The 20,516-nt window shown below is 35.0% G+C and overlaps 4 protein-coding genes across 8 annotated transcripts; 1 reads left to right on the top strand and 3 right to left on the bottom strand.

The window, feature by feature from the left end:
• Positions 1–224: 224 nt before the first annotated feature.
• Positions 225–6,029, bottom strand: LOC121225521 (uncharacterized). 3 transcript variants are annotated; one of them, XM_041109855.1, is made up of 12 exons: positions 5,897–6,021; positions 5,669–5,767; positions 5,193–5,393; positions 4,990–5,101; positions 4,875–4,908; positions 4,523–4,560; positions 4,351–4,388; positions 4,097–4,249; positions 1,402–3,920; positions 1,088–1,165; positions 483–576; positions 225–378 (listed from the first exon to the last, which is right to left on the bottom strand). In XM_041109855.1, the coding sequence occupies exons 2-11, from the start codon at positions 5,728–5,730 to the stop codon at positions 524–526; spliced, it is 3,288 nt and encodes a 1,095-aa protein (XP_040965789.1). In that variant the 5' UTR covers positions 5,731–5,767; positions 5,897–6,021; the 3' UTR covers positions 225–378; positions 483–523. The 3 variants fall into 3 exon arrangements, with proteins under 3 accessions (XP_040965789.1, XP_040965790.1, XP_040965788.1); XM_041109856.1 differs by having other exon boundaries at positions 225–576; positions 4,351–4,385; positions 5,897–6,029; XM_041109854.1 differs by having other exon boundaries at positions 225–576.
• A 3,183-nt stretch (positions 6,030–9,212) lies between these two features.
• Positions 9,213–12,561, bottom strand: LOC121225520 (uncharacterized). 2 transcript variants are annotated; one of them, XM_041109853.1, is made up of 8 exons: positions 12,003–12,561; positions 11,038–11,185; positions 10,783–10,933; positions 10,525–10,650; positions 10,345–10,425; positions 10,049–10,241; positions 9,705–9,975; positions 9,213–9,629 (listed from the first exon to the last, which is right to left on the bottom strand). In XM_041109853.1, exons 1-8 carry the CDS (start codon positions 12,198–12,200, stop codon positions 9,373–9,375), a joined length of 1,425 nt encoding a protein of 474 aa, XP_040965787.1. In that variant the 5' UTR covers positions 12,201–12,561; the 3' UTR covers positions 9,213–9,372. The 2 variants fall into 2 exon arrangements, with proteins under 2 accessions (XP_040965787.1, XP_040965786.1); XM_041109852.1 differs by having other exon boundaries at positions 9,213–9,975; positions 12,003–12,552.
• A 1,260-nt stretch (positions 12,562–13,821) lies between these two features.
• Positions 13,822–16,801, bottom strand: LOC107920044 (uncharacterized hydrolase YugF). 2 transcript variants are annotated; one of them, XM_041109850.1, is made up of 7 exons: positions 16,616–16,801; positions 16,028–16,339; positions 15,208–15,685; positions 14,818–15,130; positions 14,635–14,733; positions 14,400–14,520; positions 13,822–14,289 (listed from the first exon to the last, which is right to left on the bottom strand). In XM_041109850.1, exons 2-7 carry the CDS (start codon positions 16,215–16,217, stop codon positions 14,075–14,077), a joined length of 1,416 nt encoding a protein of 471 aa, XP_040965784.1. In that variant the 5' UTR covers positions 16,218–16,339; positions 16,616–16,801; the 3' UTR covers positions 13,822–14,074. The 2 variants fall into 2 exon arrangements, with proteins under 2 accessions (XP_040965784.1, XP_016705030.2); XM_016849541.2 differs by lacking the exon at positions 16,616–16,801 and having other exon boundaries at positions 16,028–16,522.
• LOC107920045 (quinone oxidoreductase-like protein 2 homolog) lies at positions 16,616–19,670 on the top strand. Its single transcript, XM_041109851.1, is given in 7 exon segments — positions 16,616–16,691; positions 16,694–16,868; positions 16,870–16,936; positions 17,748–17,839; positions 18,152–18,410; positions 18,614–18,757; positions 19,490–19,670. Coding segments are annotated over 7 exon segments (909 nt in total). The 3' UTR covers positions 19,586–19,670.
• The last annotated feature ends 846 nt before the right edge of the window (positions 19,671–20,516 follow it).

Here is a 20,516-nt window from a genome sequence, read left to right as displayed (position 1 = left end):
TATTAATTAGTTAGGTCCAAAAAAAAATTTTAATTATCAAGTAAGTATAAATTGTCAAGGTCAGATACCTCTATATATATTTATCCAACATAGAAAACTAGAAATCAAAAACTGAGAATCCAAAACTTTCCATGGACTGAAATAAGAAAATTGGCTGAGAGATGTATAGAGGACTCCAGAGTACATGGATTGAAACTATTCAATTTTGTTATAATGTGTGCTCATAGAAAAGAAAAATCAATTAATTCATCATTGTTTTTATGTTCTCAACATAGTGATTAACATGGAACAATATGTTTAACAGGATGGAAATCCTGCTATACTGCAATGAACTGGTATCTACAAGAACACTCCCAACATAGAGATGAACCTTCACATCTGATATGCAAAAGAATGCAACAAAAAGAAAAATAATAATAATAAGAGAAATGCAGAGGACATATTTTTGCGTAGCCTATTATCGGAGCTCAAACGACAATAACCTTGATCTTTATAATCGTCCTAGCTTTTACTGATGCGTCATCTAACTTGGCTTACTACCCCTAAATGCAGAAAGGGAGAAGAATGACCTTGTCCCTGGTAAAAAAATGACAAAAAAAAAGGGAATGTAATTCTAAACTACAAAACATGCAGTCGTAGTGAAAAGAAAAATAAAATATTATCCCAGAAAGTGTTAATATAGGATTTAGTTTTTCAACTTGGCAATTAGGTTCATTTTGGTATGTATACTTTTTTTTTTTTGTCAACTTTAGTACTTGAACTTACAACTAGGCCCATTTTTGTCTTTGAACTTGGCAATTGTAAACAGATTGATGACATGACACTCCAAGATTATGCTACATTGTCGCTTAAAAAGAAAAATTATATATTTTAAAAATTTTCAAGTGATGACAAAGTCAGAGTGACACATTATCAATTCTTGATGGAATCCAAGTTTAGGGACCAAAATAGATCTAATTGTCAAGTTCAAATATCAAAGTGGACCTAATTGTCAGGTTCATGGACTAAAAGTTATATTAACCCTTCCAAAAAGAACAGAAAGGAGAAAGGAACTAAGGCAACTACTAGAGTAAAGAAGGAAATTGACCTTTAGTAGTTGAGGCTGCAGCTGAAACGCTGCCATTGTGCAATTTGTGGGTATTAAACGTTCTGATGCCTGATTGAGCTGCACACACAAAATCCACAGTACTCTCATAATGAGACTTGGTGAAAGTTGGGGAATTTGAATATTAACAAATATTTTGGTATCTCCAGAAAGTTGGGCAAAGAAGAGACACAAGCATTAAAACAATTTTCATATATGCTTTTGACCTATAACCATCTAGATTCTACCTATATGAGAAAAACTGAAAACAGTTTGACAGAAAATAAGCGTGTAATGATCATAAAGAGAAAATATACCAGATGGAAGCTCATGAGAATTCAAATTACGATCAAATCCATCAGACAACAATGTCTTTTCTTGCCCATGGTTCTTTGTGTGAAGGGCTGCCTTTCGCAGTAGATTATCAGAATTTCTCTTATTATTGACTTTTGATTCTTCTGCATCATCCTCTCCTTCAGAAAAGACTGACGGACTAGACCAACCAGTTATATTTGCATCCCCCTTACTCTTCCGAGCAAACTTTAACAGCTTCTTCAATCCCTTGGGTGCATCTTTTTGGTAGACCATTGCAGGCAAACTTTCAGCATTTCCCCAGTCAGTAATATAACCTTCGCTACTTTCTTCTTGCAGCATCTGTGACAGAGAGTGGCGCACACGTGGACTTGCTGATACAATGGGTGCTATGTCAGCTGAAGATGTAATTTCAGCTGTTTTCACATCAGATAGGTTTGGTAGGTCTCGATGCTCTTCTACTTCCACCCACGCAGTTGGTGAGATGGTTGATTCTTCCTCACATTGGGAAGGCCCGGCAACAATTTTTAAGCCAACACCAAAATCAGGAGCAAGTTCTTTAACACTCTCAACCAGGTCACATTTCGGAGGGCCATCCGGCTGTGTTTCTGACTGAATAGCATCATCACAATGGTCCGGTGATGAAGCGTCCTGATGCTCACTCACCAAGACAGAAGCATTAGCAATCACATCACTCTCTTGAGGATCAATAGAATTTTCAGTGTTTTTCAAAGAGTCCTCCAACTGAGAAGGATTTTTAGTCTTGTTAACATGACCTGTAGACGTAAATCCTGAACCTTTACGGAGAAATGGCTTTGATTCCAATGGAACTACACTACTTTTCTTTGTTACCTTGTTATACAAACTAGGCTTTGCTGGAAGCATACTGGAAGAGTCCCCAGGTGCTGCTGCAATTTTTGTTTTTGTTGGTTTGCTGCTTTTGATCAATTTTTGTTGCTGCTTCTCATTCACACCCACTAAACCTCGTTTATCAGTCTGGGTTGCCTTTGCATTTCTTCGTTGTGGCAGGGAACTTTCCACTTTAGGACCCAGTTGAGCTGCCGGTTGTGCTGATTGAGGCTTCCGACGTGTTGACGTAGTGCCAGCAGAAGATGTTGCACCAGAAGTTTTAGCTGGTGATGCCCCTGCTGTTCTCGGTGATGGTGTCGAAGGCCAAGACTTACGAACAGCAGGCAAGGGGGATGCTCTAGTTGAAACCTTCTTTGCAATTGAAAGTTTTGATGTTTCCTTCCTTGTATTAGCAGGCTGTGAAGGATTCTTAAGTAACTTTTGGGAATTCTTGACAGAAATTTGGGTCTTTGTTGAAGGATCATTTTTACCAATATTATTCACATTTTTGGAAGCCATTCTTGCTTTCCTCTCATCAAGATTTTTTAGCATTGCTCTCAATGTTGCTTCTTTCTCAGCATGCTTTCCAGCATTCTCACCTCTAAGTTTTTGATCCCTCTTTTCCTTGTAATGGTGATAAAATCCACCTCTCTGCTCTGGAGGCAGATTTTGTCTGACTTTAGATTGAGGCTTCCTACAGCTAACAAGCTGATTTCCCATCATTTTTTCGTGCATCTGGTTCAACTCCTCTTCCTTCTGTTGACTCCATTCAACTGCGGTTTTTGACATTTCATTAGCTTCCACTTCGTGTATTATATCTGTGACCTCTTGAATATCTATAGGACTACATGAGCTCTCTTCCATCCCTTCGAACCTCACATCAATAGTTTCGTTGATGTTTTCCACTCTAGTCCTAGTATCAGATTCCAAATTAACTTCTGTTGACCTATCCATAATATCATTATCAATGATATTATCAGAAGGCTCTGGTACAGGATCTTCAGAACCATTCTGTGATTGGCATTGGACCGCTGATTCACCCATACTTGCACTCCATCTTCTCAATGCAGACTTAGTTGGACCAAGAGAGATGTTCGCTAATGAGTTCCTTTTTGGAGCATCAGTAATCTGATCCCTTTGTTTACTTTCAAAAAGATTTATTGCATCTTGAACACTCATACGCTGCACATTATTCTCAGGTTTCTTAATGTGTCCGGATCCTTCCTCTTCACTATCATCTGAAGCTACATCTCTTTGATATGATATCTTTTCTCTAGCAGGAAAGCAACCAAGGCTCTTTACTGTCAGAGCAGGGGCTCTACGCGGGCCAGTTCTCCCAATTTGAACCCTTCTCATTGGAGATGCAGACCTTCTAGGAGATGCAGATCTTACAAGAGCTCGACTTCTTTCTGCAGATACTTGATTCTCGTCACTTGAGTCAGAAGATTCCTCACTTTCTGTTGAGCTCTGACGTTCAATCTGTGTAACTTTTGCTGGAGAAACACCATATTTAACTGGTGTTTCTGAACTTGCTGGCTTTGAAATTTTATTATTTCCATCAGTCTTGTTTATGCTGCCATTAACTGAAGCATGAGTGCATGAAGACTTTACATCATTCAGAGGATTAGCAATTTCGCACTTGTCTCTCAGCTCCAGAATCATGCATAAAAAATTCCTGCAGTAGATATTAACAAGATTATTTGTTGCTTAAAATTCATCTCAGTAAGTGTTGCAAAAGTTTAGGGATGTACGCATTTAAAAATTCTTTGAGTATCTATCCAAAAAAAGAAAATCTTTGAGCAAATCAGAACTCAGAGGATCCATGCACTTTTCTTTTGGAAGGCAACTTACTTTACATCATTTGACCCAAAAGTTTCTGAAAACTTCGCTAGATGAGTGACTTCTTCATTGGAGCAGGTTTCTCCAACCGCTTGGTTAAAAGCTGCAACTAACTTACTTCTTAATGATGCAAGTCTCGAGTCCATAGCACGTAAAAGCTCATTCCTAGCAAAGCATGCCAAAGGTTGGTTGGATTTGCAGGAGAACTAAAAGTCTAAAACACATTAACTAAATATTACACATATGTACTAATGGAGTGAACATACTTTGACGTTTCTGATGATGAATTCTGGACTTCAAACTGCTAAGGTCAAATGCATATATTAGTGGCCACAATAAATTATCATGTGAAATATAATGTAGAATCATAAGATCACCTCCTAAAGGACCTAGAGGAAAAATTGACCAAATAGAAAAGTTGTGAAGAACGGAGGTTACCTTGGATGTTGGAACCATGTCTATTGAGTTGCGGAAATCTGTTGAACAAGGAAAGAGAACAATTAAGATTCTCAAGGCTTTTAGATAGCATGGATGCAACACAACATTAAGGAGATTGGAAGACAAACAAGGGAGACTACTTCTGTCCTCAATTAGTTTAAAAAAGAAACCTCAATCAAAAACTAAAGTTGCAGATTCCGGTCTACTTTCTATATGAATACTTAAGAAAAATCAGCAAAACAAGGAATAGTACTTCTCTTATGTCAAAGTATTTAAAGAACATTATAACAGAGAATATATCAAGGTCATGAACAAGGGCCCTCCATAAATTCCCTTGAACATGAGATTTTACCATTTTCGCTGCTTCGATTATGATCTTGATGACCCTGAGAAGACGAAAGATTAGCAAGTGAGATCTCCTACATAAAATAAACAAATCCAAACACTTAAGGACAGAGGATATTTACCTGAGCATATAGAGAAAGATGAAATTTTTTGGCCTCCTCCAACCGAGACATCTCAGCTTCAATAACTTTAGCAGTATCCAAACAATCAGTAGAACCCACAATATACAGGAATCTGAGAAAGCAAAAGGGGTGAATGGAAAATAAGAAGGAACCCATTGCTCTTCCAACAACATAACTTGTAGAATAAGAAAAATTATAAGAACCTGGAGAAAGTAGATAGGGTAAACCATGTGGGAGACTTGAGATTGTTGGGGGGTTGCAGTTTGTAATTAGCAGCATTGGAATTGGAATTGGATCCATGGGTGTACAAGTTGTTTAACTCGGGCAAATGAGGCAAGATCTTTTGAAGAACCCCAACTCCCAGTTTCTCTACATTGTTACCACGACATGCATATGCCTCATACCTTGAAAAAATAAATAGATAAATTTATTGAAAATTTGCTGAAAATTTAAAACAATTTTCTATTTTGATTTTGATTTTGATTTGACAACTATCGAAATCAACCGTTACAAGCACTAAAATACTAGATTAACTCAATTTAACTAAACTCGACTAACTAACAAGCCTACACTAAATCTTTTTTACATAATGAGACTGAACATTTAAGATCCCATGATTCAACTTACCAACACTAGCAACATTTCAGAAAATTTAAAGAAAGAAAAAAAGAGAAATAACCTGTTTTGAGAAGGCAGAATCTGAATGGTAGCGTAATCTAAAATCGCATCTCCTCCGTCCATCTCTTATGGGTTCTTCTTCTTGTTCTTTTTTGTTTCTCTACCAAAAAAAAATATCCCAAAAAAATAAGTAAAAATCGAGAATTAGATTAGGTTAAATGTAGAATGATTTGAAAGCTGAACAGATCTGAAGAGAATCGGAAAACAAAAGAATGCAGATTCTTCACACCTTCAGCTTTCAGCTTTCAGCTTTTGAAGTGGAAAATTAGAAAGTTTTTGAAATGAAAATTTAGAATTTAATTTTGTGAGAGTGGGAGAGAGAGTAGTGTTATAGTTGTAATAGTACGAATAAGTAATGTCCATTATCGGTATTTCACTTGTAAAAGTGGGAATATATGCAATAAGTTTGAAGTCACTTTAAAGCAAAACAAACGCGGATAGGAAGGATGGGGTAAATGCCTTTTGGTTTAATTGTACTCTCAGTCCCTGTTTTCTTTAGAATTTTAAATTTTTATTTGGTAAAAGTATCATGGAGGTTCCTGCATTAGGAGTCATATTGTATGTTGCCCCCTTTACTCAAAAAATGAGCAAATTAGTTCCTATATGTTATGTCAAAGAGAAAATCAATCTTTTCTGTTAAAAGTTTCATCCATTCTTACTGTTGAAAAATTGGCATGGTTGATAGAATTGCCAAAAAATTGCACATGGAGTGCCACAAGTACCTATTCTAGCGTACATAAACTAATTTTTAATAGTAGATATAGTTGAAATTTTTAGTAGATGGATCAAATTGCTCTTTGATCTAATGGAAATGACTAATTTACCTAATTTTTTAGTAAATGGGACAAAATACAATCTGACTCTTACTATAATGGCCTCCATGATACTTTTACCATTTTAGATATTTTACTTTTACTTTTTATAATAGCTTATATTATTTTTTAAACTAGTTTTTCATAGCAATCATTTATCTCAAATTTTGCATTTTGCCCCTCTACTCAAAAAGTAAGAAAATTAGTCCTTGTACATTATATCAATAAGCAAATTAGTCATTTCTATTAAAAATTTCATTAATTTGTAGTGTTAAAAAATAGTGTGCCTAACAGAATAACCAAATAATAACACGTAGCGTGACATATGTACGTCATGCTTACGTACAAAGACCAATTTTTAACAATAAAAAATAGATGAAATTTTAGAAAAATTACCAATTTACTCTTTAATTAGACATATAATGATTAATTTACCCATTTTTTGAGAAGATGGGAAAAAATGTAATCTGACTCCTACTACAAGAGTCTCTATGATATTTTTACCAGTTATAATTGTATAACATCCATCTCTTTATAACGGCCAAAATCTTAACAAACAAATGAGATTATAAAAACGAGGGTTGACCATATATGCTATTCATTAAACTTTTAAATATTAAAATGACTTGTATTCAAAGTTCAACAGAAATTCATTAACCATGTTATCAATTAAATGTTAAAATTTAAAAGTTCAAAGAATATAAGGACTGAAATCAAAATTTAACCCTTTTTTTTAAAAAAACTACCAAACTTATTGAATACATCTTTTAACAACTTCAAATTCTGTTATTATTACCACCACTTTTATGAAAAAGAAAAAAGGGGTGACGAAGCACGTGATTTTATTACAGTAAATAAAAACAAAATATTATTATTATTATTATTATTATTAATTGATCAATTATATCATCATATCTCATCACCGACAACCACCTTTTTCCTTTGTTTAGAATTTCATAATAAGCTTTACCTTATACGATAATTAATACAATATATTATTATTTTAATATTTTAAATTAAAAATTTGATTGAGTTTTGATTGATATGAGTATTATTGTCAATATAGGAAGACGTGGATTCGAGTGTATTGAAACGCATTATCCTCTTATTTATAGTTTGATAATTCTAGATATTATGTAAAAAAAAATAGATATGATCAGAATTTATAATAAGATTGTTAAAAAACATTTTTAACAAAAAAAATACATTTAATATATATTACTTTTATATTTTTAATATTTAATTGTTTATATTATATTTATATTTATTTATATGATAAAGTAGTTATAAAACACAACAAACAAACAAACAAAAAAGAGGCTATGTTTCATAATCATTCATTGCATGGCCCATTGCATTCTTGTTCTTCCATCACACTCAAGTCGAGTTCAACTCACACCACAACTGAGTGCATTTACGTCATCCAATCAAGTTGTATTGAGTTGAATTTTGTTAAATTCATTCGAATGAAAGGAAATTTGATTCGTGAGTTGAATAAATTTATTTGAAATAAATCAATTCATATATAAACATGGAAAATAAGTTGTATAATATTTATTGGTAGATTGATTTATTTGGCCCTTTGACTTAAAAAAAATAAGTTATTTTAGTCATCTGTTTAAATTTTTTTTAGTTCTTAAATTTACGTTATTTGTCAAATTATTAAAAATAGACTTAGCAGTAACTGAATTTAGGCATTAAATGTCCAAAGTATCGATACTCCTTCAAATGTATCGATACATTTTGTTGTAAGAATCATAATACTCTAATTTTTACACCTCCAACGACTCAATTCATTTTCAAACATTCCCAAGGGCCGAAAATCAATGAGATGCTATAAATACCAGCTTTCAAAGCTTTTACAACAACAAGAGAGATTATAAGAGATCAAACATTAAAAAAAAAATCTATTTCCAACCATTTGTGCTTAAATTTTTCATCCTTTTCTTACAAATACTTGTGAGCATTTATTATATTTTCCAACGTTTGTGTCTTAAAAATTGAATAGAAATCTTAAAAGAGTTGTTAGGTTAAATCTTATTGTCAAAGATTTATCAAATTAGTAAATTTGAAAAAATCCTGATCGTGAAAAGCTACCTTAGTGGAATAGGCAACCGAGGCTAAACCACCCTCTTGACTATTTTGGTTAATCAATTGAGCTAACAATTTTGAAAAAAAAAATTAAATTAAATTAAAATAGAACAATTTTTTAACTCTCTCTCCTACCTCCGCACGTTCTCTCACAACGTGAAGAAAGAGGCGGAGAAAAAGGTGAATTCCCAAGATGACTATAACAAGTGAAGCTGCGGTCGTTTGTATTAAAAAACAAACACCAGCACCTGGTTTATGTCCCCATCTTGCATACCAGCCAATCTTTGAGAATGTACATATAAACAGTACAGTTTGCCATAGAAACTCGAAACCTACATTCAACTTAACACCACTCATCCTTGTAACATATTAGGCAGTATTACCTTTTCTACTGAAGAACTAATTTAATAGTAGAATTTGAATAAAGTACTGGCAAATTTGTGCTTCAAGGGCCGCAGTGATAAACAAAAGCTTTTGCCAGATATAGGGGTTGACAATAGAGTAAATTTCAAACATTAAATATATATACCTGATATTTTGGACTAAAATATCTAATGGAATGATAGTTTAGATACCAAAATGGGACCAAAAAAAAAAGCTGAGGTACCAAATTGGGAAAATTGGTATAGTTAGAGGACCAAATTGTGAATAAAGCCTAATAATAATATCATTTAGAGCAGAAACTAAATGAATTTTCGATACAATAATAGTTAATAATGGTACAGTTCCATGACAATCACAATGCCCCAATTCACAAACCACTCAACTAATATTACATAACATCCTAACCAAAATCAAACCCTTAGTTAGACCACACATGAACTAGACCGTACCTATTACCCGTATATATCTCGTTGCGTTCTTCGTCATAGAAAAGTGCAGTTATATCTTCCAATGCTTCTGCGACCCTGCTTCTAATTCTCGACGCGTTGCTCTGCGTTTTTGAACTGCAACCACATTTGTCACTGCAGCTGCATTGTTCTTCAACTGGGAAACTGTTGCTTGCTCGTATTTTCGCGAGACATTTCCCGGTCAATATATTGCTGATATTAATGGAGCCTGTCACACGAGGAGTGTCAAACAAATTCATTGTATGCACGCATAATGGTGAAACAAATTTAAAAAAATACGAACCATTTCCTTCAGACAATGGATCATCAGAATCAGCCTTGCAGTAAGAGATAATAAGATCTTGATCACTTGTGATGTATATATTATTGGTGTTGCAGTCAGGATGCCATAAAAGGTGATCTTCAAATGAAGTTACAAGTTCTCCACGGAAGTTCCACACGGCCACTGTCCGATTTCTAAATGTAAGGAATAACTGGTTTTCATACAGAAATATAAATGCTGATGGGGTCATGAATTCATTTTTGCTAACTTCTGTTAGCTCAGCATTGCGTACCTGCATGATTGCAGTTTAGATTTTTTTGCTTTCGAGCTTTTCTATTTTTGGAATGGTTACAAAAGATACTTACATCGAGAATCTGGAGGTTTTCATTTTCCTGCTTCACAAGAAGCTTTTCATTGAACTGTTCGATGAAATCCACTTTCTTATTCCGGTGAAGAAGATGACTAAAAGATTTAAGAACAGTACCATCCTCTATTGAAAGAATCTTAAGAGGAACATGGCCGCCAACTTTAGTGAAAATCAATAACATAATCCCTGGGCTGTCAAAAATAAACAAAGGAAATAAAGTCAATTACATAAAGTGACACTATCAAAGCAAAACGGCACAATCAAAGCATATAACCATCATGAAAGGAGCATTACCTGATCTTAATCTCTTGAACATTTCTATCTGATATGGAGTATAACATTGTATAATTCTTTAGGTCAAACACCTTGTATATGCTGATAAAAATAAAAAACAGTATGTATCAAACTCAGGAATCTAGTTAAAGATCCAGTTATATTTTAGCCTAAAAGAACATTCAATAGGTGAGTACTTACCTATCCTGTGCAGAATATGTGAGTACCTTCCCATTTACATCATCAAACTCAACAAAACCTGGCCACTTCAATGACTCAGATTCAAAAAGAGCAAAGCCAGCATCAGGTTGACCTCTCCGTATGTATCTGTCGAGGAATCAGAAGTATTGTTTCAGAAAGAAAACATCCCCAAATGCAGGAATTTCACCCTTTTTCTCTTTTTAGATAAAATCAGGATAAGACAAGGGTTTTGTAAGAGGTTAAAAAAGATAGACATACTCGATCCTTGTGCTTCTACATTTCAAGGAGCTGAAATTGTCAGAAGCATAAACTGAGACTGTGATAAGTGAGTCATTGTTTTTATTATAAAACAAGCTCCGTATAACTTCATCAGCAGTGACATTTAGGAAGCATATTCTTTGATTAGTCTCTGCAACCAACAACAATAAATAAAAAGATCTCAAATTTAATTCTTGATGCAAAAGAAAAGAGACCATCCAAAACAAGTTTAGAAGTGTACAGCACAGTTCCCACCTCGGCTAAATGCTGCACAAACACCCGATTGAGCAAGAGCAAAGACAATGTCTCGTGCAGCCACAATCTCTATAATCTTTGACCTCTTCCTCAGAAATGGTAATACCATCGAACAATGTCCTTTCGGATCATGAGTATCATATTCCTCCTATATATACATATGCAACATATCAGCAACAGGAATTTATTAAGCAAGCTCAACAAGAACAGCACTGCAAAGATCTACCCCATGACTACACAAGTAACAGATCATCCATTGACTTTGAAATTAATCCTTTTTCTTGATAGACTTCGAGCAAAACAAAGGAAAGAAATGCCCTTTTATGCTTTCCTACTTAATATCGAAATAAATACAAAGATCACTGTTCAACCAAAGAAGAACCAGTTTAAATAGCATCAAATAGAAACGAAACATCTAAGTTAAGTATTCAAGCTTATATTACTTAAATTCCTCAATTCAGCTTTATCATTCAAGGTAATTTTAAAATCGACATCAGGAACCTTTGACACAAAAATTCCTAGGTTTGAAGCCTTTTTCTTTTGATTTTAATCATATTAAAAACTTAAACAGCCATAAATATAAAAAGCATCAAAATTTCAAAAACAACGAAATTGGTTCAGGCTTGTAGGAATAATAAGGTAAATCGAAAGGGTAGCGTTCCAATCTAGCCATCTAGTATAAACCAAATCTATGACTGTGATTAGAGCGTACACTATTAAACAGAGATTATGTTTATTAAAACAATTTGAACACTAATGATGCAAAGGATTTACTCCCTTTATTCCTACCACAATTAAAATGGTCATTTCTTTCGGAGCATGAAAACCTCAACTGAGATCTTATATTCGAAAACCTAATTTCAAATAAATAGAACACAGAGAATCAAACTTAAATTGCTAAAATTGTGCAATAGCAAAAGGACTTAAGTAACAAGGTTAGGTTAAATAAGTAAAAAAGAAAGAACCTGCAAGCGGATGTTACGGAAACGCTCCTGGGCGTCGGTGATGGAGAAAGCACGGTGTCGCTTTGAACAAATTTCTCTTCGTTGAAGCTTCTTGACGCTGTTAACAAACCCATCCGCTCTCCCTCTTTTCTTCGATGCGACTATTCTCCGTCCGCTACAAGGCCTTGGGCTAACCGCTAATCTCCGCCCACCATCCATATCTTTCCCTTTTTTTGTGGTTCTCTCCTTCGAATCTAAGTAAGGTCTACACAAAAAACCCTAATTCAGCAAACACCCAATAGTCGCTGGTGGTGGTGGTGCTGCCAGTTGAGCACCCATCAAAATTAACAGCCACCGCCGCCGCCTCCACCGCCTAAAACCTCCAAATCTAGGGCTTGCTTAGTACTATTATGTACAGCAAGCGATTATGTAGTGCGTACCGGAAGGTAAAGATGTAATTTTTCTTCTTATCTTCTCCTTTCTATCTCAGATTCCCGTTAGCATACCGTTTCGATCTCCTTTTCAATTTTCGAATTGGAAATGAATAAACTAAATAAATTAATCATATTTATATTCAAATATACTGCCGCTGTATAGAGTTTTATATTAGATTTAAGCCATTTTTTACATGGGTTAATGTGTAAATTAAAATTTCAAATTTTGTTTGAAAAAAAGTTTTACTTTTTTTTATATTTTATTTTGCTTCATCTTAAGATAAATTTATTATTATATTTTAACTTTGTATTAATTTTTCTCTCTTTCATTTTTCTTCATATAATTATTTTAACATCTCTTTTTATGCTTAATGATGTAGAAGAGAAGCCTTGCCAGAGTAATCTACGTGAGGTGGCTGAGACAATTACATATAAACCGAACTGAATTAGTATTAATTAAAATTTTTAATTATTTTACGGTTAAGCGGAATTTTTTTTATTTTTGTTAAAATAAGTATAAAACGTATAAAAAAATAAATTGATAATGTTCATTTGACTGAATTATCTGAATTAACTGAATTAAAACTACACATAATTTGTATTATTAATTATTAATTTTGGTTAATTCGATTAATTAATAACTAAACTTTTAAATAATCCTTAATTGATCTCCGACTGACTTTGTAATTTTTATTTCATGTTGTTTTAAGTTTTTTTTAATTTTTAATTAATAAACATATTGTTTTAAAAAAAATTATTTTAATTTTAGTCCAAAATTTTGTTATTAGCCTCCATACTTTGCAAAAGTTGTAGATTTAGTCTGTGTACTTTTATTTGATCTATTTTAACCCCTATACTTATTGAATCGGTCACTTTTAATTTTTATACTTTTCAAATTCTAAAATTTTAAACTTGATCCAAACAATAGCAATTAAATCTATTTGGTTAAATTAAATTACTAATCTTGTACTATGAGTACAATTATAGATTTAGTCTATTTTCTCCAACTGGATCATTCTAAGTCCCTATACTTTTTGAATTTTCAAATGTTAGTCTTGATGGAAATGATGGTGGTTAATCCGTTAACTAGATTTTTAGTGAATAATATGCGAAAAATAATAAGTAAACATAACATTACACATATGATATTTGAGACTTCAAATTTTAAAAATAACAGAAGTTTACTTAATGAATTTAAAAGTTGGAATGAGGAATGAAATTTTAAAAATTGGAAAGTAAAAATATTAAAAATGACCAAATAAAAGAATACGGGTTAAATCCATAATTTTTACAAAACACAAGGACTAATTACAAAATTTAACCAAAATAAAATAAGAAAGGCCAAATTGTAAATATAAACTATATTTGTAATTAAAATATCATTGTTTTACAAAGTAAATTATATCTGAGTGCGAATGTACCGGATGTTATTGCCAGTGCCTATCATTCATTTTTCGAGTTTATTTTAGGCATCCATGGGGAGGGGACAATACTTCCCTCCATTACTATGTTTTACAATGATACTGTTAAGAGAATTCATTCAATGGCCATCCGCCATTGTTTACAAAATGTTCAGCATCTACATACACGATGTTATTCTATAACAAGAACAAAATAATGTCTAATTCTAAGAGACATGATGTTTTCCTAATACAGATTTCAGGTTACTGCTTGTAGAGATGGTTCCTCTAAACCACCAAAAGCTCGTTGCAGAAACTTCTCGACCACTCTAACGAACTCGTCAACCTTTTCCTCGTGAGGCAAGTGACCGCAATTCTTAATTACTTCGAGCTTTGAATGAGGAATGGCTCGTGAAAGTCTCTCGGCATTCCAAGAAGGAACTATTCGATCGGCGTTTCCCGTAACAATCAGAACTATGTTTCATTCAGATAGTAAAAGAGTGAAACCGGTAATATTCGGACATTTGTGTCGAACTACAGAAACAATTAGTAGTATATGAGTTTATGGTTTTGAGTAATATTACCAGGGCAGGAGATTTCGTGCAGTCGTTTTGACAACGGTGGCTTCGTTTCAGACTCGCCTTTCACAAGCATTGCTGCAGTGAATTCTACAAGAGCTTTATCCCAACCCTTAGTTCTCAATGGCTGTATAAACAAAAATCGAGATTTAACTGCTACGATTCGACGACCGTAACAGCAAATAATAATACCAATCATCTAAGCATTCATTCCATCTACCCGGGATAAAGAATAAATCACCTTCGTATAGCCATCTATGATGTGTTCATCGACTTGTTTAGAATCATACCATGCAGTCCTTACAGCAGCTACACCGAATTTTTTGATTATCATCCTTACCTAGAAAGAAAATATATATAGTAAGCTTCATTGCACTTCCATTAGGCAAAAGCCTGTAAGTGATTCGAGCATGGTGCATAATACCAGCATTACAGCGAAGGCAGATCGAAGAACAGACAAAAGTGCTTTCTTATAAAGAGAATTGAGCATATCCACCATCCGTTTCATCATTTGTATTATCGATTGTGTGACATATTTGATGAACTTGTGCAAAATTTTGAAAAGTTTGAACTGCGGCTTCCCTTGATCGTTCGAGTCCGATCCGTCTCCTTTAGTGTCAACAACCTTAGGAATAGCACGGGGAGCTAATATTGCCGGGGCAACGAGTATCAAAGCAGCAATACGTTCGGGAGCTTCAAAATATGCCTCAACTGCTACAAGAGAACCAGCAGAATGCCTGGTATGCCGAAGGCTATTAGTGTTCATGAAAGTCAAACTGAAAAACAGAAACAATCGAACAAGAACGATACATACCCCACCAGAATTGCCTTTTGAGCAGCCAAGAAATCGATGAAGTATAAGGTAGCCAACACCGAAAATGCCATGGAGTAAGGATTCAAAGGTATTGCATCACTAGATTGAGTCTCGAAAGTGTTGTGTCTCGAAGTTAAGCCGAACGCCGGTCTATCAAAGGCGAGAACTTTGGAGCCTGTGAGGCTTGCCAAACGCTTCATAACTTTGTTCCACGAGAAAACAGAAGCTCCAAAACCATGTAGAAGAATCATAGGAAGACCGAGCTCCAACGATGGTGTTTGAGCCTCGTGTTGGCCATATAAGGAGTTATCCGAAGAACGTGACTCCGGTTCATATAGCTTGTGATGAATTTCGACCCCTTGAAACTCACAAAAGCAACTGTCTGGATCAGCTAACTGTTTTGGATCCAACAACTCATCTTGATCAACGCCTGCAATTCTCTTCTTTCTCTCGTTCCTTCCGGTATCCACTAATTCGCCTACGAATATGTAACGGTATGTTTCGAGACATTAGTATAGGAATTCAAACCAAGATAAACACTTTGTATGTGATACAAAAGAACTGCTTATCTCGTCAAATCAACCACTTTAATCAGAGAAGCTCATTTATTAAAAACAACTCGTTTGGTTTGTGTTACATGGTTATTGACAACTCAAAATTAGTAAAATAGCTTTAGAACCCTTTTAGAAATTGTAAGAATATAAATTAATACGGTGATAAAATCCTCTCAACTGTCTTAAACAATCCCAAACCACTCTCTGTGTATCATCACAACATGTTTTAAGGCAAAAAACAGGAAAACAAAGGATAGAAACCGTACCTGCTGAAGAGTATTGTGCACCGGCGCCGGAGCCGGAAAGAGAAAAAGCATGGGGGACGGTGGTCGCTAGAGTTAGATTCCGGTGACCGGAACTGGGATGGGAAAAAACTTTATATGGTTGACGACTTCGGGTGTTTCTGTTAATGGCGATTCCATTTGGCATCTGTTGAAACTGGTACCGAAACACCATTGCTGCTACACTAATAATTCTGAGTTCTTCAATTCAATTTAAAGCCAATTTTTTTATAAAGATTCAAGAGATGAAAGCCATGTCGACCATTGTTGTTGTCTGAACTGTAGGGTCTGAAAAAACTGGAACCAAATCCGAAACAACACCCGTCGATGTCTAATAATTGATAACACCAACCAGAATAGAACACAACTACCAGTCACTGTGTCCTTTTTATTTAATATCCATTATTTTTCTTTATACTATGCATAGAGTTGCTTATAGTCAATGGATAATAAGTTTCGCGGACTGACAATAATATCGATGATATTGAAGTAAAACTCAATAATTACTCTAATTTTTTACCGTGCAATAATTGAAATTAATAAGAAAAGTTGAGTCCATTTTCAAGTACATACATGGAAGCTCTGTTGTGCAAGAGATTGGGTGATCCAACATCCTCATCTGAGCCACCAAGTGAGTTAACCCAGAACCATCGATCCCCAAGTTGGACTCATCCACAGCAGTAAAAATCAAAATTAAAGCCACCAGCTTGACCTTCGCTACTTACCTTAAGATACTAGGCAAATACCAGGAGAAGCATCCCTTGCCTTTCATCCCAGGCTCCGATTATGCCGGCACTGTCGATGCCGTTGGCCCTTCCGCCACTAAATCTTCCTGTTGCCTTTGGGGCTCCGCATTTAGCCCTTGTTTATAGGGCTAACTTGACTTCTTCTCAGGCATGCCCCCCATTTTTTACTTCCTTTCATTGAATTCCGTAAGAAAGGTTTGAAGTGTGATACTTTAGGAGCCGATGAATCCCTCACCGGGTCAATATTGTTTTCAGATGAGGTTTTGTCTCACTGAGGGGCGAATACAGAAATATTTAGCATGTTCGGAATTTAATTATAATTTTTTATAAATCAAAATATAAGTTTATTATGTATTAATTTATAATTTAATCATTTTTAAATTTTCATTTTTAGGAGAGTTAAAAGTATAATTTTACTATATTTTAATTTATAATTTTTTTTATTTAGGAGAGGACTGAATTGAAATTTTTTTTTTGTTTTTGAGGAGTTAAAATGCAATTTTACGATATATTAATTTATAGTTTCTCTATTTATAAGAGGACTGAATTGAAAGTTTTTCATCTTGGTCCACCTCATATACTCCTCTAGGTTCATAGAGTGAGAGCAACCTCATTAGTCTCTCAGGGCACTGGAGCTCTTCGTGGATTTGAGAAACAAAACCTCAACCGACAACAATACCAATACTTGAGTAATTTCATCAATTCCCGATAAACGACTATTCGAAGATTTTTCCAAAAAGAGTCTACCTCCCCTTAACAAATTTAATTTTGCTTTCCCTATGAATGAGACTTTGCTTGTGCTGCAAGACTGAGGCCATAAGACGTTGAGCACCTAAATTCGAGAATTCATGTATGCATTTTCATTGCTTAGTTAGTTATTGAGTTGAGTTATTTCGTAGTTATAATGATAGATTTTGATTGGAGGATATTCTGAGTTTTACTGCTAAAGGAGATAGCAGGTATTGCTGGTTCTTGGTGCCGCTGGAGGCGTTGGCCTTGCTGCTGTTCAGATCGGCAAGATTTGCGGCGCAGTTGTCATTGCTGTTGCAAGGTGCCTCTTTTTTCTTTCTTTCTGTGTTAGATTATTAGTAGCATTGAACTTTTTCTTTCATGTCAAGACTCAAGTGTTGCTATCTGACAAGGGGTCACGCCTTTTACATATTAGATATTGTCTTCGGTTCAGATAGGTTCATAGAGGTAGGGATTCTGATAGTGTTTGAGTAGACAAAACCATGGCAAGCCAAACAGTTTGCATATGATCTGACTTGACCCTTGACCTATGAGCTAATGTGCTTTAGTTTTGCCTAAAACCCTACGAGTTTACATGAAGAGGGGTACATCAATCCTACAATTTTTTTTTCAGGGGAGATGAAAAGGTGCAGCTTTTAAAGTCCTTGGGTGTCGATCATGTGGTAGACTTGATGAATCAATATGTAACCGCGAGTATAAAGGAGTTCCTCAAGTCAAGGAACCTCAAAGGGGTTGATGTTCTCTATGATCCTGTTGGTGGCAACCTTGCTAAAGAAACTAGGAAGCTTTTGAATTGGGGTGCTCAGATTCTAGTCATTGGATTCGCCAGTGGTGAAATCCCTGTCATCCCAGCTAATATCATTCTTGTTAAGGTACTTCACCTTTTCTCTTTTTTTCTCAAATCGATCCATCACATGCCAAACTATGCTACCCTTACCAGTTTATGGTAAATATAGCTTTAATGCGGCAGATCTCGGTGGTAAACCTGTTAAATGAATTAGTTGTACGATACACGCACTTCTTGTTGTTGCTCGTCTTCAATAGCATTTTCAAGCATGTATCTCATTCTTCTCAGAATTGGATTGTCCATGGGTTCTATTGGGGTAGCTATAGAATACATCAACCGGCTGTGCTCGAGGATTCAGTCCGGGAGTTAATCTCATGGATGGAAAAGGGCTTGATTACCGTTCACATTTCTCATACTTACAGCCTATCCAAGGTAAGGGGCTCTCACCAGTCTTCCCCTTTTCCTCCTTTATGAATTATTCTTTTGTTTAAAGGAAAACTACAGATATGATAATAGAGGAAGTATGAAATTGATGTCTTAAATCCGAATGCTGATACAATCCGAGTAGCTCTGCTGAAAGCCGGTTTAACCAATGCTTAGAGTTGCATGTAGTGACTAGAGCCTTGGGACCAACTAAAGTACCATTCATCACATTAGATATACATCTTGATCCAAGTGAAGTAGCATCATTTGGGTTGTTCATTTTGGGGCAGATGGATCGGTTTTGTTTCAACCATCCAGATATATATTACTCGGACTCGAGTGTTAGTATCCTAAACAGATATGGTTAGATTTTTCTAAGTTTGTCCATATATTTGGAGGATCCTTGGAGGTTATATCTCCGTATCCATGAGTTTAGACATAAGTGTCCGATATGAGTTCTTAAAAAAGAATGAACAGTCCGAGCAACATAGGTCCTGATGATTTCCCGGAACTTTCATAATTTACTTGTGCTCCATGATGAAAGCTTGTAGTTTGTCATAGGCTCATAGCTTAATCTCATGATGGGTACTTACAAGGGATTAATTGATTTATTCGATTGATTTTATCCTTTTTCTTTCCAAGTTAGTAGATAATCTGAAAATTTCACTGTTGTAGGCATAGTTTCGAGTTTTCTACTTCTGGTTGATATATCTAAGCTTATTGATTCCTTGTCTATGACAGGCCAACCTTGCATTCTCTGCAATTAAAGATGGAAAAGCAATTGGGAAAGTTATGATTGTATTTGATGATTTGGGAACTGTAAGATCTAAGCTTTAATGTTTATAATCCTTTATAGATCTGTTTGGTACAAAAGAAAATGTAAGTTCATATGACATTAGAGGAAGAAAAAGAACTTGAAAAATTGCGTATATCATATGTTCTTGTTCAGTATATCTAACGTCTCCATAAATGCTGTTAAAAAATGCTTGAATGAAAATAGGAGGGAAAACAAGCCCCCCAAACAACCACACTCCTAGCTGCTGGGAAGGGTGAAGCCCCCACAAGATTCAAGTTTAACCCAAACTTAGACCACAAAAATTATTATTCCGAAGCTTAGTCTTCACCCAATAAAAAAATGGCTGGAGTTCGGCATCAAGAGAAGCTCATGGTTGCAAGGGGATGGCGTCAGTTGTTCCACAGCCAAGGAATTGACCACCACCAAATCAAGAACTAAGGCTTAAAACCCCGAGGACTCAACCACTCAAGATCTTTGCTTGGAGATCCGAGTGATGGTAGGGTGGGTCACTGGCTAACCTCCAGTGCAGCAATGGAGAAACCAACAACAGGTCCAATAGAGCGAGTGAAATAGAGGTGTTTGAGGTAACAAAAGTGCCAAGATATCAAAAATTTGAGCAACAGAGGAACAGAGCCCTTTCTGGAAGAATCGACTAATGCCGGCATTGATGCTCTCCACCTTGAGATTGTAAAACAAGAGAGCAGCATAGGGACTTCCTAGAGAGAAAGAAGAATACTTTTTTTAAAGAAAGAAACTATATTCAATCCTTAAACAACCCTTATCTTCTTCATTAAAAAAAACCATATAATCATCTAGCAGGCTGGTTCCAAAATTTGAATCAAGCCAAGTCGGATAAAAACATGAAAATTATTATTCAATTCCAGTCGAACGAGCTATCTAAACTCACGATCATTCCTCTAATAATACACATTTCATCACCCATTCTAGCAGTAAAATTATAACAATATTGAA

This window comes from Gossypium hirsutum, chromosome D13, assembly GCF_007990345.1.
Source record: "Gossypium hirsutum isolate 1008001.06 chromosome D13, Gossypium_hirsutum_v2.1, whole genome shotgun sequence".
NCBI classification, from domain to species: domain Eukaryota; kingdom Viridiplantae; phylum Streptophyta; class Magnoliopsida; order Malvales; family Malvaceae; genus Gossypium; species Gossypium hirsutum.
Note: the sequence above shows the minus strand (reverse complement) of the source record. Positions and strands in the feature narration are given on the sequence as shown.

Excerpts from the sequence above, each read along its gene's own strand:
- LOC107920044 (XM_041109850.1), bottom strand. The coding sequence starts at position 16,217 with ATGGTGTTTCGGTACCAGTTTCAACAGATGCCAAATGGAATCGCCATT. Across the intron at positions 15,686-16,027 it reads TGCACAATACTCTTCAGCAG|GCGAATTAGTGGATACCGGA; the intron begins GTACGGTTTCTA and ends ACATATTCGTAG. Across the intron at positions 14,521-14,634 it reads TCATAGATGGCTATACGAAG|CCATTGAGAACTAAGGGTTG; the intron begins GTGATTTATTCT and ends TTGTTTATACAG.
- LOC121225520 (XM_041109852.1), bottom strand. The coding sequence starts at position 12,200 with ATGGATGGTGGGCGGAGATTAGCGGTTAGCCCAAGGCCTTGTAGCGGA. Across the intron at positions 10,242-10,344 it reads GTTCAAGAGATTAAGATCAG|CCCAGGGATTATGTTATTGA; the intron begins GTAATGCTCCTT and ends TATTTTTGACAG. Across the intron at positions 9,976-10,048 it reads AAAACCTCCAGATTCTCGAT|GTACGCAATGCTGAGCTAAC; the intron begins GTAAGTATCTTT and ends GCAATCATGCAG.
- LOC121225521 (XM_041109854.1), bottom strand. The coding sequence starts at position 5,730 with ATGGACGGAGGAGATGCGATTTTAGATTACGCTACCATTCAGATTCTG. Across the intron at positions 5,394-5,668 it reads ATTCTGCCTTCTCAAAACAG|GTATGAGGCATATGCATGTC; the intron begins GTTATTTCTCTT and ends TATTTTTTCAAG. Across the intron at positions 5,102-5,192 it reads ACCCTATCTACTTTCTCCAG|ATTCCTGTATATTGTGGGTT; the intron begins GTTCTTATAATT and ends TTGCTTTCTCAG.